At 39.1% G+C, this 18,351-nt stretch overlaps 1 protein-coding gene across 1 annotated transcript in view; it reads right to left on the bottom strand.

The window, feature by feature from the left end:
* The window catches only part of MCTP2 (multiple C2 and transmembrane domain containing 2), a 189,501-nt gene that overhangs the window by 46,082 nt on the left and 125,068 nt on the right, over positions 1-18,351 (bottom strand). The window contains exons 15-17 of the mRNA XM_019637847.1: positions 10,802-10,903; positions 8,204-8,278; positions 5,922-6,041 (exon numbers count right to left, since the gene is read on the bottom strand). Coding sequence (XP_019493392.1) covers positions 5,922-6,041; positions 8,204-8,278; positions 10,802-10,903 — 297 coding nt within the window. The remainder of the gene's footprint in view (positions 1-5,921; positions 6,042-8,203; positions 8,279-10,801; positions 10,904-18,351) is intronic.

The raw sequence follows: 18,351 nt of genomic DNA, 5'->3' as shown, positions 1-18,351 counted from the left end.
CACAAAACGTTAAACAGAAAGTTTTGGTATCCAAATGTTGTGTGTGTGTGTGTGTGTGTGTGTGTGTGTGTGTGTGTGTGTTTTAGAAGGGTCAGTTCTGTTATTTCTGCTGTTGTTTTTAAGTTTAATGTGAAATCACTTCTCAAAATGCCAGGATCTGTAGACACTAAGCATTCTGTATATGTTAAATATTGGATATCACTAAGAAAGTGGAGAATTGTACTTTTAACCTTACTGGGGTGGGGAAGGTTGATTGATGCTTTAAATTATATATCGTATTGCAGGCTCTGTCAACTCTAAAGAGTAAATGTTTCATTTTTCTACACTTGAAAAATTCAGGAAAAAAAAAAGTCACAGATGTTAAAATCATAGCTTTATGAAGATGCCCATTGATATATGGTAGATTTAGATTACTTTTAACATCAAACGTCCAAGAAAAAATTTAATAAAATAAGGAATCCATCAATGCCCCACAGACTTGCCTCCCTTGATGCAATAGGTGTGTGCCGGAGAGAGTGGTGGAAAAACAAAATTACATAAATGCCGTCCTTTTTTTTTTTTTTACAGCATTAAGAGAACTTTGCTATTTAAAATAATCTTCTAATGATGCCATCTGTCAATAAAAGCTTTATTGTCATATGAAAAAAGGAATGCATTTAGACCATAATATAATTTGGGATCTTTTTATAGATAATATTGGGGTTTGTAAAATGTAAGTTACCCAAAGCAAAACAAACCAAAAAACCATACATATAATTGGTTCTATGACACAAATATCACAGTTCAAAATGATCTTTTGAGAACAAATTCGACTCATCTTAATTATTAAATAACATATTTGCACTGAAACACGGAGATATACAATAGAGCATCCCCCTGCCCCATACACTAGAAATATGGGCCTATCTCTGATCACTACCATTCTCAGACATTTTGAAAAAAGGTATTAATGGAGATCATTACTCTACTCCAATCCCTTCTTTTGAACAACCTAGAATTCTTTGAGAGAATCTAAAAAGGATAGATTCCTTCCACGGCCCTTTCATTTGGTTGTTTTTAGCCTTTACTCTTCCCTGAGAACCCTTCTGCCTCATCTAAGAGCTTCCCCCAAAAGTGGAGGGGTGGTGGGAATAACTCAGACTCCAATTTGGGGCTCAGCCTAGAAACAGACTCTGAGGTTTTCCAGGCCTTCAAGCTGGATTCCAAGGATGTCACATACGTGTGATTCCCAGGGTCTGGCATGTTCCCCAAAGAGGTTACTGATGTTTCCACCTTTGGCTTCTTTAATTCTGGTGACATCGCTTGTGGATAGAATGACTATGACGGAGACTCATTCCCACTCATATAATGAGGGTTTCTTTTCCCCAAAGCATCTTGGAACAGGCTTAACCCTCATTCGTAACATCTAAATACATATCTGAAATGACCAGTGTGGCTGTCCCTAGAGTCATTATCATCTAACAGAAGGACCTCAGTCACTACCTCCTGGGCATCAGCGAGAGGCATTGCAGCCCCATGGTTAAGCACATGGACTGTAAAACCTGATGTCTGAGTTTCAATCCCAGCTGTGCCTCTTAGACACATGCGAGCTCCAACACTTTATCTAACCTCTATGGACTCCTTTTTCTCACATGTAAAAGGAAGGTAAGAACTGGCACCTACGTCAGCCAGTTGCTGTGAGAACTAAATGAGGTGACGTTTGTAACATGCTTAGGACAGGGCGAGGCACACAGTGAGCGCTAAAACATCAGCTGTAAAATAGCTCTAGAGTTCAAAGTCTGTGTCTGGGAATGAACATGTACTATTTTATTATTTTATTTCACTTTTTGTTTTTTTGTTTTTTACTGGAGAACGGTGTGTTTTCTCCAGGACTCATCAGCTCCAAGTCAAGTAGTTGTTTCAGCCTAGTTGTGGAGGGCACAGCTCAGTGGCCCATGCAGGGATTGAACCGGCAACCTTGGTGTTATGAGCACTGCGCTCTAATCAACTGAGCTATCCGGCCGCCACAGAACATGTGCTATTTTACATACCTATAAAATACCATGTGTATTTACCAATCCATTCATAGGAAATACACAGATATGCTTCTTCTAAGCATGAGGTTTTAGCTATATTCGGCCTCTTTCCATAAACTGACATCTCCTATTCATTTGTCTTTCAATTGGGAAAATTGAGAATGTGATTTTTTTCAGCAAAAAAATACATATATATTTAATTTATAGTAAATAAGTAAAGTCCAGAAAATGCAACATAGTAAAAGATCTAGAAAACTTAGAGGAAGGAGAAAAACTCAAAATACGTAAGGAGCAAGATTTTCCATGGTCATCCTAACAAAATAACCCCAAAACAGCCTGTAGAAATATGATCTGGAATGGTTTCACCATTCTAAAAAAAGCTCAAATTTAAGCTCTTCCAATAACAATGAATTAAACAACATACAGAAACATTCACCTTATAGGTCTCAGTGAATTAAAGAGGACTTTCGCACTATTGGGGATACCAGGCTCCACGTATGCAGAGAGGGGATTGGTCCCATGGTAGGGGAGATTTATGCTTGGACCATCTAACAAGATAAATTCTTTCCTGTTTGTCCATCCACTTCAGGCCAGCCACCACATGAGCCTAGATCTTAAGGTTGCTTTTCTTTAACTCCTGCTTTCAACAAGGTAGGATGTAGTCATACACACATCCAAGGAATCCCCAGAAAGTCCTAAAATTCACAGCCAGAGTATACTAAACATGATCCTATAACATTCTTGCTTTGTATAGCCTGAAAATAGAGACAGTCACATGATGTTAACAGGCTCTTTTATAGTATCTGACCAAATGGAGGCGAGAACAAAATTCTGATACGTCTGCCCCTTAGCTTGCGGTGCTCACGTCACTGTGTGCACCTTGAGGAGAAAGACAAACTCCAGTGGGGACTGCTTCAGCCAAAATGGTTCGCTTGACACCTGTGCAGCGAACCTTCAAATGCCACTTATCCTAATTTCTAATATACAAACGCCTTCACATGCAGTCCTATTGTTGAATAAATCCTTGGCTTAAGACCTTGCTTCAAACCACTCAAGGTGAGCGGATGAAACATGCACAAATTATCACATTGATGAATAAAGTTCAGAAACAGCACTCCGTTCCCAGGAGATCACAGGACAAAATCCCTGTGCCCCGCCAACGACAAATATAATGCTCCCGACAGTGGAACAAGGTCAAGAAGCAGCTAGATTTCCGTGTCACAGCCTCCCTTCCTCTCCCTCTGGCCCAGCTCACCTGAGGATTCAACACTTTGCAGCCCACAGAGTCGGGGACACAGCTGTACCCCAATGGTGGCACGTAGGCATGGAACCACCATCAGGACTCCAAGGCAGCTAACTTAAGTCCGTAGGCGAGATCCATGAAAGCAAAACGTTTCCCAGAGAAATGAAGGCTTGGCTACCCATAATGCTATTAAAGAATACGGGAGATACACACACACACACACACACACACACACACACTCACACTCACACATGTGTGTGTGTGTGTGTGAGTGTGTGTGTGTGTGTCTATTTTACCCTAGAAATGCATTTTCCTTATATGCTCTTGCTTTAAGAGCAGAAATGATTCTGGAATGACCCACTGTGACAGTGGTAACAAAAACCTTGTCTCGGCTTAGGGAGGGGAGATATCCACCCCTCTATGGCTGTGGTATCTCTGAGACCCACCATGGCTGGTCAAGGTAAATGCGAGGTAAACTCAGAGTTTCAAACCAAAACGGAAAACTGAATATGTTTACATGAGTACTCTTCATTCCAGTATCATTCCTAATTGACTCGGCATTTTTTCATGGTGTCCAATGAAAAATGTCCCCCCATGCAGTGGGGCCTCCCACAGTCTTGTGAACCCACGTGTCCCTGCAAAATCGCACGTTGGCGAAGCAGCAAGCAAACTGCCTCTATCGCCTGTTCTGTGGGCCTCACAGACTTGCAAGGACAAGGTGGTGGCCCGTGTCTGCCAGCCTGGCAGAGGGAACGGGCAGTGAGGGAAGGGGCCCCACCCCCAAAGCTCCCCTTCCCATTTAGAAGCCCCTATATTAGACAACCTACTTCTATTCATTTGTCGTAATCTTTCCTCCGATCAGGCTGGCAGCCCATTAATCATTTCTGTCATTCCAACTACATAAGCCAGCGCAACAGATCTGTTTTTCTAAAAAATCCCAGTGCCAGAGACTAAGCTTAAGAAAGAGGAAATTCTCTCGTCCTGGCAGGGAATGGGGTGCTGACTGGAAGAAGCCACCAATTGTGTTGACTTTCCACTTTTGCCCAGAATCACATGGAACATGCTGTGGAAAGTTTTTAAGAGAATTCAGGTAAGATGTGGAGGTAAAGTGGCTGAAGAGGAACCCAACCCATCATGGAGCCCCCAGAGCGAAGGAGAATGTGAGAAAGGGACGTGGGTGAATAAATGCCAAGAGAAAGACAGATATGGATTCATAAAATCCTTATTAATGTTTTCATTAAGGCCAGTTCTTTCAGCAACTTCAGGCCAAAGACAAAGTACAGTAATACCTTGGTTTGCGAGCATAATTCATCCCAGGAACAAATTACTCATATTGCAAGACATCGCCCGTTTACCACGTTAAACTGTATTAGAAATGTTTGCTCGTCTTGCAGAACACTCACAAACCACGTTACTCACAATCCAAGGTTTTACTGTATATTAAAATTCGAGGCCCACAGCCATCACCTGTACACCCTGAAGCAATGAAAACCTAAAATTAACTAGACCAAATGAAACGCTCTCCAGTGACAAGGGGAAAAAACCTTTGAAGGACCTGATACACATGCTCCATAAGGTGGAAGACATAAAAGTGGGCGTGGTCTAGAACCCATTGACATCTTGGGCTAATTTATTTATTTTCTTAAGGAAGGAGGGTATGCCTTTGGGGTAAGAAAGAGCGTTGACAATAGAGACCAGGAGACAGAAGGACCATGACCTGTGACTTCTCCAGGATCAGGACTCAGACCCCTCACGCATCACTGCAGGCCCTATTGGGGTCCTTTGCACAGGACAACAATGAATGGTGTAATACACAATGTCTAAGATTAGCAGTTGAGAGACTTGGTTTCTCCTCCCACGCCTGACCCTGCCAACCTGATCGAGGGCAAGTCCCTTTACGAATGAGAGTGAATGCCCAGAGATGTCAAGTGAGTGCACTGTGCCAACTTTCAGGTCCTTAGGAGAGTCGTGGTTTTAAGGTCTCTGGAAGCTCTGAGGCTCTGCGATTTCATTACGCCCATGAGGACGGGCCCATGTTACCAGCGAGAAGTCAGTGCGTTTCACATACGTTAGTGGTTGTCCGTGGTGGTGTTGAGTCAACTTGTAATGTGTAGTGAATCAGTGATGTCTCAAGCGGTGTAATAACAAGTACATGTTTTTTGTATCAACGTTGGTGAATGTTTTACTTTAAAACACAAATTAGAGCAATTCTGTCTTACTGTAGTTGTTATGTTTTAACTGCCACTTTTCAAAAAGCACTGGCATTCACTGGAACAGAGGAGAGAAATAGACGCCACGTAGGGACCATACAGAAATGGTTATAACACCACCACAAAAACACTTAAAACTATGTAGAACATTGGCTCTCTTAAACTTGCCGAGAGATAGTATACGGGTAAGATTTGGGCAATTTAACGGACTCCCAAGGGTACATCTGACTTAAGTGCTATCTTAGAAGGCCATCTCCTACATAATCACCTATGCCATGCTACAGCTTGGAAAGATGAATGGGCACCATTTATAATTGAAAGTTTCCTTATGGGTGTGAACTTCAGCCAGGCTGAAGGTGTATCATTCCGCTTCATGTCAGTAAATGAACACCCATCTGCAGTTAGGTTTAGGACTCAGCAGCAAATAATGTGAACATAGAAAAGAAAGCTTACCACAAATGCTACTGTACTTCTCAACGTGGACTCCCACTGGAAACAGCTTTTAAGGAACTGTATTGTATTCCATATCGCCATGGTGATTCTTTTCACACGGTCTACATCTCTTGATAAGATCTGATTAAAAAAAAGAAAAAAGAAAAAAAAGAAAAACAGGGAACTAGATATGAGTACTCCAAACACTCTCTTTACATCAGGCATCTTGGCCATTTAAATTGTGTTTTGTATAGCAGCCAATTAAAAAAAAAATAGAAATGTCCTAATACTTTTTTTCTAGAATTTTTTTTTAAAATATGATGATCCACAGAAGAAAAGAAAATCCAATGCATCTTATAGCTCCTTTACTGGAGACTGCCTGCTTCAATCATATCCATCACAAAACTGAGCTGGCAAAAGCTACAGAAGCCAGGTACTTGGGGTGTATGTGTGTGTGTGTGTGTGTGAGTGTTGTTTGTGTGTGTGTGCGTCAGTGTGTGTGTGAAAGTGTGAATGTGAGAGTGAGTGTGTGTTTGAGTGTGTGTGAGAGTGAGTGTGAGAGTGTGTGTCAGTGTGTGTGTGTGAGAGTGTGTGTGTGTTGTTGTGATTGTGTGAGTGTGAGTGTCAGTGTGTGAGTATGTGTTTAAGAGAGAGACAGACAGAGAAAAACAGAGAGATGGAGAACTCTGGGGACAGGCGTCTATCTTGTTTAGTGTAGAAAGAAATGGATAGATTGGTAGGAGAAATGGACATGTATTCTAACTCATCAGGTGCAGAAGAACAAGTCTATAGGAAAGTATAGTTCTGGGCTGGGAATCTAGATCTCCCACCTCCTAGCTGTGTGACCTTGGGCCAGTTTATTAACCTCTCTGTTATATAACGGAATTAATATTAATACTAACCGTGCAGAAAGGGCTTAGAATAGCTTCTGTCACATAGTGCTTATAAGTACGTGTTTGCATCAGAAGCACAAGTTTCAATTTTATGTAAATTTGGGGACACCTAGTGGCGAGAAGCGTGGGGAGGAACCGAACACACACCCGGGATCTCAGCCCCAAATCCCCCCAAAGCCACCCCACGTGGAGGTACAGTGTTTGGCAAAGGAAATGTCTTTTCTCCCAGTTGTAGGCAGATTCATTTCAATTTGTTTGCAAAGCAGCTGCCCCACCTACCTCAACCCAGGTTTTAACTTTCAAGTAAACACAGTGAAGGGCAGTAATAATAATAAAAAAATAAGGGGTTTACTCGGATTACACAAGATAAATATTACACCCAATGTTATGGCAGACCAAAGCAAAACATTTGGATGCCCCCCTCGGAAGACGCTGAAGGCTGCCTTTCCCCAAGTGTGCCCCGTTCATGGGAAACAAAAGGATGATAAGACGCCTTTATATTTAACTGCTTTATGTCATCCACAGCTGCTCACCCCACAGGAAGTGGGGGAAGTAATAAACACTTTCAAAAGGGGACACTTTGTTCTCGGTTACACAACTGAAGTGGGACAATAGGTACAAGGCGAAATCCTGAACTGTGTCTGAACAGGACCGGGAGGTACATTGAAAAGAAATGTAAAGGTCATGTTAAAAAAAAAAATTAATGTGAAACTTCCCCTGCTGGGCCCAGATATTCACTTTTGGTTGAACTAAGGAAAGAGGAATTCAGGGTAATAGGCAGAGGGAGGGACAGGTAATTTGAAATGAGGCAAAACGCCAACACACCCCAAATTCAGACCATACAAACGTAGTAGGGGCCGCTGTGAGTACATTCGAGGCCGGAAGTCACTAAAGACCCATTGGGTTAATTTCTGTATGAACTCCATGGGCAGAGCACCTCCCTGAAGCTTTGAAAGATGGAGACAAAAATGGTTGTGGTGAAAGGAGGGTGGGCAGGGCGAATAAATCCAGGAGAATGTTTACGGAGGCATGAGGCCAGGAATTTGTGTTTATAGGATGATTCGGGACGCTGATGGAGGGCGGACGCCTTCTGTTTCACCCAGTAGATTGGGTTTAAGTCGTTCCCCTCTAACGGAGCTGACTCAGGTCCTCGTTTTGGGAGAGAAGGGAAGACAAGGAGAAAGGAGTGGAGAGGTGGGGATTGAAAAATGATAGAGAGGAGAGAGGGAGAGAGAGAGGAGGAGGAGGAGGAGGAGGAGAGAGAGAGAGAGAGAGAGAGAGAGAGAGAGAGAGAGAGAGAGAGAGAGAGAAAGGGGGAGTGAGGGAAGTGAAGATGCAAGCAAGTAATGACCACAGTACTTCAGGTGCTGGACGCTGTGTCCAACACGCCAGTTTATGGGAGGGACCTACCTTTTTGGACAGCTTGCGGCTGTCTTCAACGAAGCGCTTTTCTCTGGGAGTGAAGGCCCGAATACTTGCTTTGACCTAGAAAGACATCATTGTTAAAAAGCACAGCATTTCTATGGACTTCATCCTTCTCCTTTGCTTCTTTCGAAAAAAAATTATTAAATGTATTGGCGTGACATTGGTTAGTAAAGTTACATAGGTTTCAGGTGTACAATTCGGTAACACATCATCTATAGATCACATTGTGTGCTCACCACCCAGAGTCAGTTCTCCTTCCATCACCATATATTTGACCCCCTTTACCCTCCTCTACCACCCCCCTTCCCCCTTTACTCTCTGGTAATCGCAAAACTGTTTCCTGTGTCTATGACTTTTTGTTTCTTTGTGTGTCTTGCTCCTTTGTTGCTTTCAGTTTTATATCCCATGTATGAGTGAACTCATATGGTTCTGGGCTTTTTTCTTCTTAATGACTGGGAAGAATGGCGAAACCAATAATCCTGACCCTAAAGCCGTTGGCAGGGAGCAGAAGAACGGTGGCTACCCCTGAGCTCTGCACGTGTTTGTGGGGATCATTTCATGAATATCGTGTCACTGGGGTGGGTCAGGCTGGGTCTGGGGGGGGGACTCGAGAATGTTTGCAAATCACTGGAGGTATTTTAAGCCACTGCAGAGACTGGGTTCTCAAACCAAAGTCTCTGAAAATAAAACTCCCCTTCCCATCAAGGTTGTGAACCATATTTTCACCAACAATACCCTGCATGTGAAAATCGGCTTCCCACTAATAATAACACCTTTCCCACAGAGAGTCGCACTTCTTCTCCATGATGAGGAAGAATAAGTAGATGAGCCATTTTAGTCACATTGTGTTGGGAATAAACCGAGGCTCAGAGGGACACAGTTGGTTCGCCTTCCTCATCGTACTGAGGAAAACTTCAAATAATAAAATTCAAGTCCTTCTCCATCACCTGGGCAACTGGAAAAGTCACTTAATTAACATATTTTCTATTTTAGGCTTTCCCCCTCTAACTCAGGTTTTAGCTATGTGCATAGTATATACACATGTGCTTGCCAGAAATAAATGAGAAATGAAGGATGGTCTCTGGTGCAACAGACATATAAGGTTTCCTTGAAGAAAAAGAGGGAAAAAATGGGGGAGAAGAGGAAGTAAGAACAACTCCATCCGGGAGACAGTGCCCAGAGGTCCAGCATTAGTGGAGATAAAATACAACATTTCCCAACATGCCCATTGGTTTTATGAATCATGCCTTACAGACACTGAACAAGAAGCAGTATTGCAAAGCAATGATTGCAGGCTCAGAAAGATCTGGATTAGATCCAGACTCCCTCATTTATTAGCAAACCAGCTCTCCTATTTCATTCTGTTTGCGCGTGATAAAAACGGCATGAATGATACCTGTTGACCAGGTTTCTTGTGAGGATGAAATAAAATAATGTTAGAGTCTAGTACATTGTAGGTGGCCCGTGAATGGCAGCCATTCTTATGCTTACTGTAAACGCTCCTTTACCCAATGTTCGTTTATACACCAAATGGATTAACCGGTGTGTTCTCCTTTCCCTTTCTAGAAGTTTCTGCTGATACCATGTGACAAGCTCCTGTGGGTCTGGGACATCCGTTCATAAGAGTTGCCCACCGAGAATCAACCGTGCCAATTCCCAAACCTGTTTATGCCAGTTTGACCCATTATTGTGATTCTACATTTACTCGATTATTATACAAATCTTTGAAATACAAGCAGGGATGACACGAGTTTAAATTTATATTGCTCTAGAAAGCCCTGATCAAGGTCAGTCACTAAAAAGTTACAGTGATTGAAGTAAAGGTTTTCTGGGAAAACAACCTGGAAAAACTCTAGATTCAGATTGTTCTGTGAATATCTTTAAAGCATATCTCCACTTTAAAGAAACCGAAAGTAGCAATTATGATAGATGTTACGGGTGTATTTAGGCAAGAAACATGTTTTAGAACTAAAAATAATAAATCTGTGCTCAAAAAAAGAAATAAACGATTTTAGGCCCACACCCTTGAGATTGGCAAATGAATGTATATTTACATATTTACATTAAACTAAAGATTGAAGATACATTAAAGAAAATTTCCTCCTTTAACAGCAGTTTCCAATGGAGTAAGTACTTGTTTTGACAGTGTTGGATAGCAGGATATCTACTGTAATAAATACCATGTCAGAGGCTTGAAAATATCTCTGTCCAACAGCCAGTTTTTGCCTTGGAAGAAGATGATAGGTAACAAAGCTAGAAAACTAATTTTTCCCTTTCTTTGTAATTTTTTCCTTGACATTTAGATTTATTGAGAATTAAACACCATCGATTCTAATGGCTCAATAGGATTAACATCAGCTGAAACCTGGAGTTTCTAGCACTGATTTTTATGGCTGAGTTTTGAAACATTGTTCCCTCTTTTCTCTCTCTCCCTCCTTCCCTCCCTCCCTCCCTCCCTCCCTCTTTTTCTCTCACTCACTGCAATAACTCTGAAACATTTTACATTGATTTGAGTCTCTCCAGGCTGATCACCATTCACTTTAGGTACAGACAATCTGGGGAGTACGCCCCAGTTAGACTTACGGGATTATATATGAGGTCCATCTCCAAGTAAATAACTCCTTTAAAAGCTTGTTCTAAATCTTTATTCTTCAAGACGTAACAATTTGTTTGTCCATCTCGAATCTGTCATAAGCAATAGATAAAATAGGCTTACATGAAACAAACCAGCAAAGAATGTAGAACGCACACATAGATGAAGCAAATATTAAATCATAAATCAACTTTTAATTCTACAGTGCTGTTATAACTGGTAAGCAGATACAGTTACAATTACCAGGCTGAAGCTAATGTATTAATGGAAAATTAGTGGTGCAAATTATTCCTAAGCCTGCGTGGGCTTTCCTTCAAAAACCCCAGAGGTAATACGTTTTTATTTATTAAAAGATGATATTCTACAAAATCGCTGGCCAGTCCTCAAGATTGCCAAGGTCATGGGAAAAAAGAAACACTTGGCAACTGTCACAAATCAGAAGGTTAAGGAGATAAGATGACTAAATGCAAAAAGGACATTAGTGGAAAAGCTGGTGAATTCAAATCAAGACCAGAGTTTAGTTACCAGTAATGTACAATGTCAGTTTTTCAGTTTTCAAAAATGTATACCAGCAATGCAAGATGTTACCATTAGGGGACAGTTAGTTGAGGGGTGTATGGGAACTCTGTATTATTTTTGCAACTTTTCTGTAAACCTAAAATTATTCCTACATCAAAAGGTTATGAAACTATTTTAAAGAATGAATAAAGGAACTGATTTTAATAAAATAATCAGTGTTTCCTAGCCATGGGGAAATGCAAATTAAACAGACTGAGGTTCAAAATCCAAAAACACTCAAAACGCACCAAGTGGTGACAAACCTTCAAAATAAACAAGTCCCTCTGATAGCCTCTCGGCCAGCGTGTCACTTCAGTTCCATATACTAATCTAGCTGTGGCCCCCAGCATGAAAAGCATCTAAGAAAAGTGTTTCCTGTATCATTTTGGACACAGCTTGGTTCCCGTTATGGCATTCTCTTTTCAGAGTTGGTATCAGCAATGCTTTACGCGACACAAGAATGGTACATGTATTCAACTTCTGGCTTGTAGGAGGCATACCTGTTAACTCCAAAAGGATGTCAGCAAAATTGGAGCTGACCAAAAGCTCCACTCGGGATTGGAATGATCGAGGTTTGGAAATAACATAGGAAATTTGAGGCCATGAAATTTGAGCCATATTTTAAGTGACTATTGCTGTCACTACAAGCATTCCGCACAAGTGTTCTTATAAACAGTGGTGGAAATGAGTTGAACAAGTCACAGGGGGGAACAGAGCCATTCTCCTTTACAAGGGAGAGGTCGCCTTCCTTCCCAAAGTCACCCCACCTCTCTAGATTGAATAGGTTTTAAACAGAAAGATGGTTTTCCTGGCCGGTGGCTAAGAGGAAGGGGGTGCCCCCATAAAGACCTGGTTTCCTTCCTAAACGGTGTCCAAACAGGATTCTGAGCTTCCTCTTTTATCCACTGTCTCACTTAATAAATTGTGGGTGTTAAAGTTGAAAGAAATAAATACAAAAACAGCATGACCATTTGCCAAGCTGACTTGCGTCCAATTTAGCTTTGCTTCAACCCATAGGCATTGTGCTATTATCTTAAAATTTCCATGATTTCTTGAGGTTTCGGGAAGGTCAACAGAAGAACAAGAGGTATCATTTATAAAAAGAAATATTTTATAGTAAAAGATGTTTTGTAGTTGTTTTTTGTTGTTCTTTTTTTTAATTTGGTAAATGATCATTTCCTCTTTCTCAATGTCCTAGCATTGTGTCAGCAAAATACAGAATCCACCTAGGGAATTTAAAGCACGGATTAAAGACAGAAATATAATCAAGGCTATTAATGTTTGGTACTTTAATATACTATTATCTTAAAAATGTATAAACCACAAGTTTAAAAATTTATAAAAAGTTTAAAAACTGACAGAAAAAAAAATGTTTGAAGTTCCTTTGAACTTCCATAAATACCGCAATTTTCTCCGAGGATGGAAACTAGATAGGAATTTGGCATGTATCCTTCCAGAATTTTTATTAGGGATTTATATTCATAACTATATCCTTGAAAAAAGTATTTTAATTTTTTTGCCTAAGTATCAAACTTAGACAAAAAAATACTTTGCAACTAATGCTGGATCTATCAATATGATTTTGTATTTGATAATTTGTATTAGTATAGAGGTCTGTCTCATTTCTTTAAACTGCTATACAATATTCAAAATATAAATAAACCACAATTTATTAATTCTCCAATTTATGAACATGTGGCTGATTTCACTTTTTCAGGATGTCTATTATAAGAAATATCTTTTAGAAAAAGGTAAAAAGTAAGGGAAAGAGGAAATATACTACTTTATATGCGGAGTATGTTCAAGTTAAGAACAGATCAATGCGTTTGACAACTTAATATTATAACTAAACACTGAAACGGTAGCTAGAGAGGAAAAGATTTTAAGTATTTTCATTTCCCTCCGTCTTTATATAATTGAACTTCCAACATGAGAATACAGGATAAAAAGTTCTAAAACATCCCAACTTGCCACATTTTCATTGGTGAGCATATTTTTCCTGTCGAGACCTGTTTATTATTTATGCTTAGAACTCAGAAAATTAGTTCTAGCAGTTTCTAATTTTAAAACCTCTACTGCATAGGACAATGAAAGCGCAGCCAAAAGAAAATTCAGATCAGAGACTCTGTGCACATTTCACCTTGGAGGATGAAACAGTGACTTCAATTAAGACCTAAGTTTAGCTGGAGACCTCTGTCAGCCAAGGCACAAAGAAATGGCAGTTTTCAATTTATGACAAAAGGAGGTCTCTAAGTTCATTTGGAGCGTCTTCCTGGGCTGACATCCGGGAGGATTTCATTTCACTGGAATAAAGGGTCATTGGATAAAATAACAGATACTGTCTTTAACCTCAGCATTACCAGAAAACTCTTCAAGCTGAGTTGTCACACATCTTTGCACACCTGCCTTTTCATAGGTGAAGAGCACAGATATTAGGCAATAATTTGGGGAAAGCATCTCTTCTGGACAGGAATACAGGTGTAACCTAATAGGAAAACAACTTCCACAATCAGAGAAATGGGTCTTTTCATGTCCCTTTATATTATTTTCAGAAATGATGGATCTACCAGAAAGATTTCATTCAGAGAATGCTGACAGCTAATTCCTGGTTAATGCAGCCAGTGAATGAAAGTGAACAGGGAGTCTATTTCTTAGTAAGGATTCAGGTTTTGGAGCCAGAGGACAAGTTACAGAGAAGGTAGTCTGCTTTGAATATTAATCTGACCTGAAATCATCTTTAAACTATTCAAACATTTTTTTGAATTTTTAATCTGCTTAAACAAGCTTTCAGTAAGTAAACATGAAGAACTTTTTAAAAGTTGGATGATAAAACTAATTTTTTGAGTCAAAGAGATACTATATTCATTATATTAGAAAACTACTTTTAATCGGCGTATAACAGGGGTTGGTGTGTGGAACAGAGGGAAAAATCTTTTTTTCACCTGGCACTCCTTCTAAAGAATTATTATTATTATGTTTTACTCTGAAGTTCTTTGATGTGACGAGTTACCAACTGATTCAATGGCAAAGTTAATCAGAATCAATATGAAGGAATAAAACCATTAGTTGGCTTGGGGAGGAAAGATACACATTTAAGATCAAAATCCAGACTGAAGAGTCCTATTGATCCCTTTGGTTTGACCTTCATGAAAAAAAAAAAAAAAAGGAGAAGACTGGGGTGTAAACAACCATTACGCAGTCAGATGCTTTTTATGTCAGGCAAAGAGGAAAATATAATACTTCAATGTGATACCACCACGATACACCAGGTGGTCCCAGGTGGTGCACATACTAAGTGACACTTCAGTGAATTACGACGTGGACAGATATGCGGCTGGACAAGAGGTAAATACATACACTTTACTTGGTAGCGATTCACATTCATGCCCCTTCCTGGAATCAGGCCTATTTCCAATGGCATGAGTGACAAAGAGCGTGAGAGATCGCGGTTTATCTGACACAGAGTCGACCACCAGACAACAGAGGCAGCACGGGGTCCATCGCCACAGACCCTCACCTCTCCTTTCTGCCAAGGCAATCCCTCTCACCCACCGCCTGAATCCTGAACCCAGCTCTAAACTCTGGGGATGGCAGGAAACCTTGATGTGTCCAGCATTTCTTATCAACACCTCTCTCTAAGATATGCGTTGTCTTTACAAAAGTAATGTATAGTAATTGTGAGAACTGTGTAAAATTTACACACACAAAAATTTTTTTAAAGCCACAATTTTTTACAATATTACATTTTAAAACAATAAACGCACATCTCTTTTTAATGTATAGTTGTATTTATTTAGCTTATGAAAATAGGACCATAGTGTAATGGGTAAAATTTGGGCCTCTAGAGGCAGATGAACTGAGTTTAAATTCTGGCTCTGCCTCAGACTGGCTGGATAGCTTTGGATAAGTTACATAACTCCTCTGTTTTTCTGATTCCTAATCTACAAAATGCAAATAAAAACTAATATGGATGTCAGAAGTCATGAAATAATTAGTTAAAACAGTAAGAATGGTGACAAGTACATAGAAGTTGTTAATAACATCTAGTTTTTAGTCTTATTTTAATTTGTATGCTTTTTAATCACTTGTCTTTTAAGTTTAAAAAAATGAAAGGGAAACATCCTTATAATTGATTCTTCTGCATTATTTAGAATGGTCCTTCACTTATGAGTTTCTATAATTACCAATCCTCACTGTAGCTCACTAAGATTGTTTCCAATTTTTAACAACTATGAACACTGTGACGATTTTTTACATAGATAGCTTTGTGCATCCGTGATGCGTCCCTAAAAATAAATTCCTAGAGGTGGAATCCTGTTTTTGTGGTTTTGCCTGCCTAAAATACTGTATTAATTTATACTCCTAGCCTCTGTGAAAAAGCCTGTCCATTTCCTTACAACTTTGCCACCCACAGGCATTTTCATTTAATATACAGCAATTTCGTAGGAATAAAATGGTCTCAGGTTATTTTAATATGTGCCTTTCTATAACTAATGAGACTGAACGTTTTCTTTCCTATGTTTATTAACAGTGGGCCCTGGTGGGATTGTGGAACCAGACAGGCTTAGACTCAATTCCCATTTCTGGCATTGAGCATCTGCGTGACCACGGGTAATTACTCTATCTCTCCTAGCCCCAGTTGCCTATCCAAAACAGATACCTAGAATATAAATGTTCAGAGATATGTGGATATTAAATTTTAATCCATTTTATCAAGGTGGCTTCTACAAGGCTTATTCCAAGTCGTGCTCCCTCCAACCATGTTTAAGGGAGCACTTTTTCTACACTGAATCATCACTGCTAATGAGAAATCTTTATGGTATTTATTAATCTGATTGCTTACACTAATTTGAATAATTTAAATTAGGAAAACAAAAGTCATGAAGATGACAGCTTACTCTATAAGTGCTTATTGTGTGCTATACTGCGATCACTTTGCATTTGCCAAGCCATTTAAATCCTCACCCCAGACCTCCAATGCAAGTATTATGATAATTAGCTTCATTTTATCAAGGAGGAAACAGAAACAGAGAGGTTAAGTAACTTGTCAAAAGTCACACAGCCAGTTAGGGGAAAAGACTGTGCCAGCTCAAGTGGTTTTATCTTCTACACTCTTAACAACAATAATCATGGTTGAATAAAGCATGGGCCACTCATATGCTTATTAGTTTGGCTATTTGGATTTCTATCTCTTTCAATTTTCTGCTAGGTTGATTTGTCTTTTCCTTATTGATTAAAAAAAATATCTTTTATGTTAATGATATTATCCATTTGTTTTTATGGCTGCAAGTATTTCTTACAAATTAATATATAATTTGCTTTTTATTAAATCTGTGCTTTTGCTATCAGGGAATAAATTCATACATTTTCCATTTCCTTTTATAGTCTTAATAAATTTCAATAATGTAAGACTTGCCTGTGACCTTTAAAGTTTCAAAAAATTTAAACAATTTTGATCTGTTATTTTCTTATTTGGGGGAGGGAAGGCTACACGGAGAAAGTGAAATTATTTGGTAAATTTTTCTGATATTTCCATACTTATTTTCAATAAACAATGCAGTCAACAGCTAACATTTAAGTTCCTCCAATTATATTTGTTAAGATAATTTTCCTTGCTGGTTTTGATACATTAATTTCTCTGAATGGGGAGATGTATTATGCTTATAGTTAACTTGGGGAGACGTTATACATTTACAACAGCCAAGTTCTCCCAAGGTTTGTCTCTATATCTATTTAAGCTTTCTCTCCTACTCCTTAGTAAAATTCAGTTATGTTCCTCATAGCAATTCCTATATTTCTTGTTGTTCCATGATTCTTAATAGTATACAATTTTTTCATTAGACTTGTAAATAGCTTGCCTGTCTAATTGCGTTTTACAGAACTATTACTTGGATTTATCAAATATACTGTCTACATATTTTCTAAGGTTTCGCTCATTTTTTATCTTCATCAGTTCCTCATTGTCTTAGTTTTATTTTATTTATTTTAGTTCCTCCTGTTGAGATGCTTAATTGATTTTCAACCTTTGTTGTTTAATTATAAAAACATTCAAGGTAAGGATTTCCTCTGAATAATACCTTTGGCCCATATCCACACTTTTTATGTATACTGCTTCACTGTTCATTTCTATCATCGCAGTTTTGGTATCTACATTAGCTACTTGGGAATTTTTTTTTCAACAAGTGTTTTGATACTTGTTTCACTTTTGCTATTAATTTCCATTTTACAGTACTGTGACCATAGTACCGTCTCTGCCTTTTGGGAATCTGTTGAGACATTCTGGACCCCCAATATGGATCCATATTTTAACATGTAAAATGGGTATTTGAACAGAAACAGTTTACATAATTTGTGTGTGTGTTTACACACCTATACGTTATGAAGCTCACTGTTTATTCTCTGAAGTTTGAGAGCCATCACTTGAGGACAGCTAAAACTCAACTGAGAAACTTGCTGTAGAAGAAGGAGATTGCAGGGTCTCATCCCCAGAAATTTAGCACCTGTGGGGTTGTGTGCAGGGCCCTTCACTGTTAACAGACACTTTGTATGACTGGGACCTCCAAATATTTGGGCTTTCAGAAAACATTACTTCACAGCCTTGTTTATTTTTTGCTTCTGATATGTTTAAAGCTGGATAGATCATATATATTATCATTTGGTGATTCTAGTTTTGTATTTTGTTCTTCTTGTATTTCAAGTATTTTTAATATATTCATACATTTCTATGGGAAATTATTCACATAAAGGCTCATGTTTGTTATAACCTGATCGATCATTAAATGGGCCCTTTGAACCCATAAAATAGCCTCCTCTGTAATTTCTGACTTCACTTTTATTTACATGTATGTGCAATATGTCTCCTCTTTGACTTATTCTAAGAGGTTTTCCCATTTAACAGAAAAGTTTAACCCATTTGATATTTACCATCATGCGTGGTATGCTCATTCACACGTGTTATCTTCTTGTTACATGGCACGAGAGG

This window comes from Hipposideros armiger, unplaced genomic scaffold (genome assembly GCF_001890085.2).
Source record: "Hipposideros armiger isolate ML-2016 unplaced genomic scaffold, ASM189008v1 scaffold_35, whole genome shotgun sequence".
Classification (NCBI taxonomy): Eukaryota; Metazoa; Chordata; class Mammalia; order Chiroptera; family Hipposideridae; genus Hipposideros; species Hipposideros armiger.
Note: the sequence above shows the minus strand (reverse complement) of the source record. Positions and strands in the feature narration are given on the sequence as shown.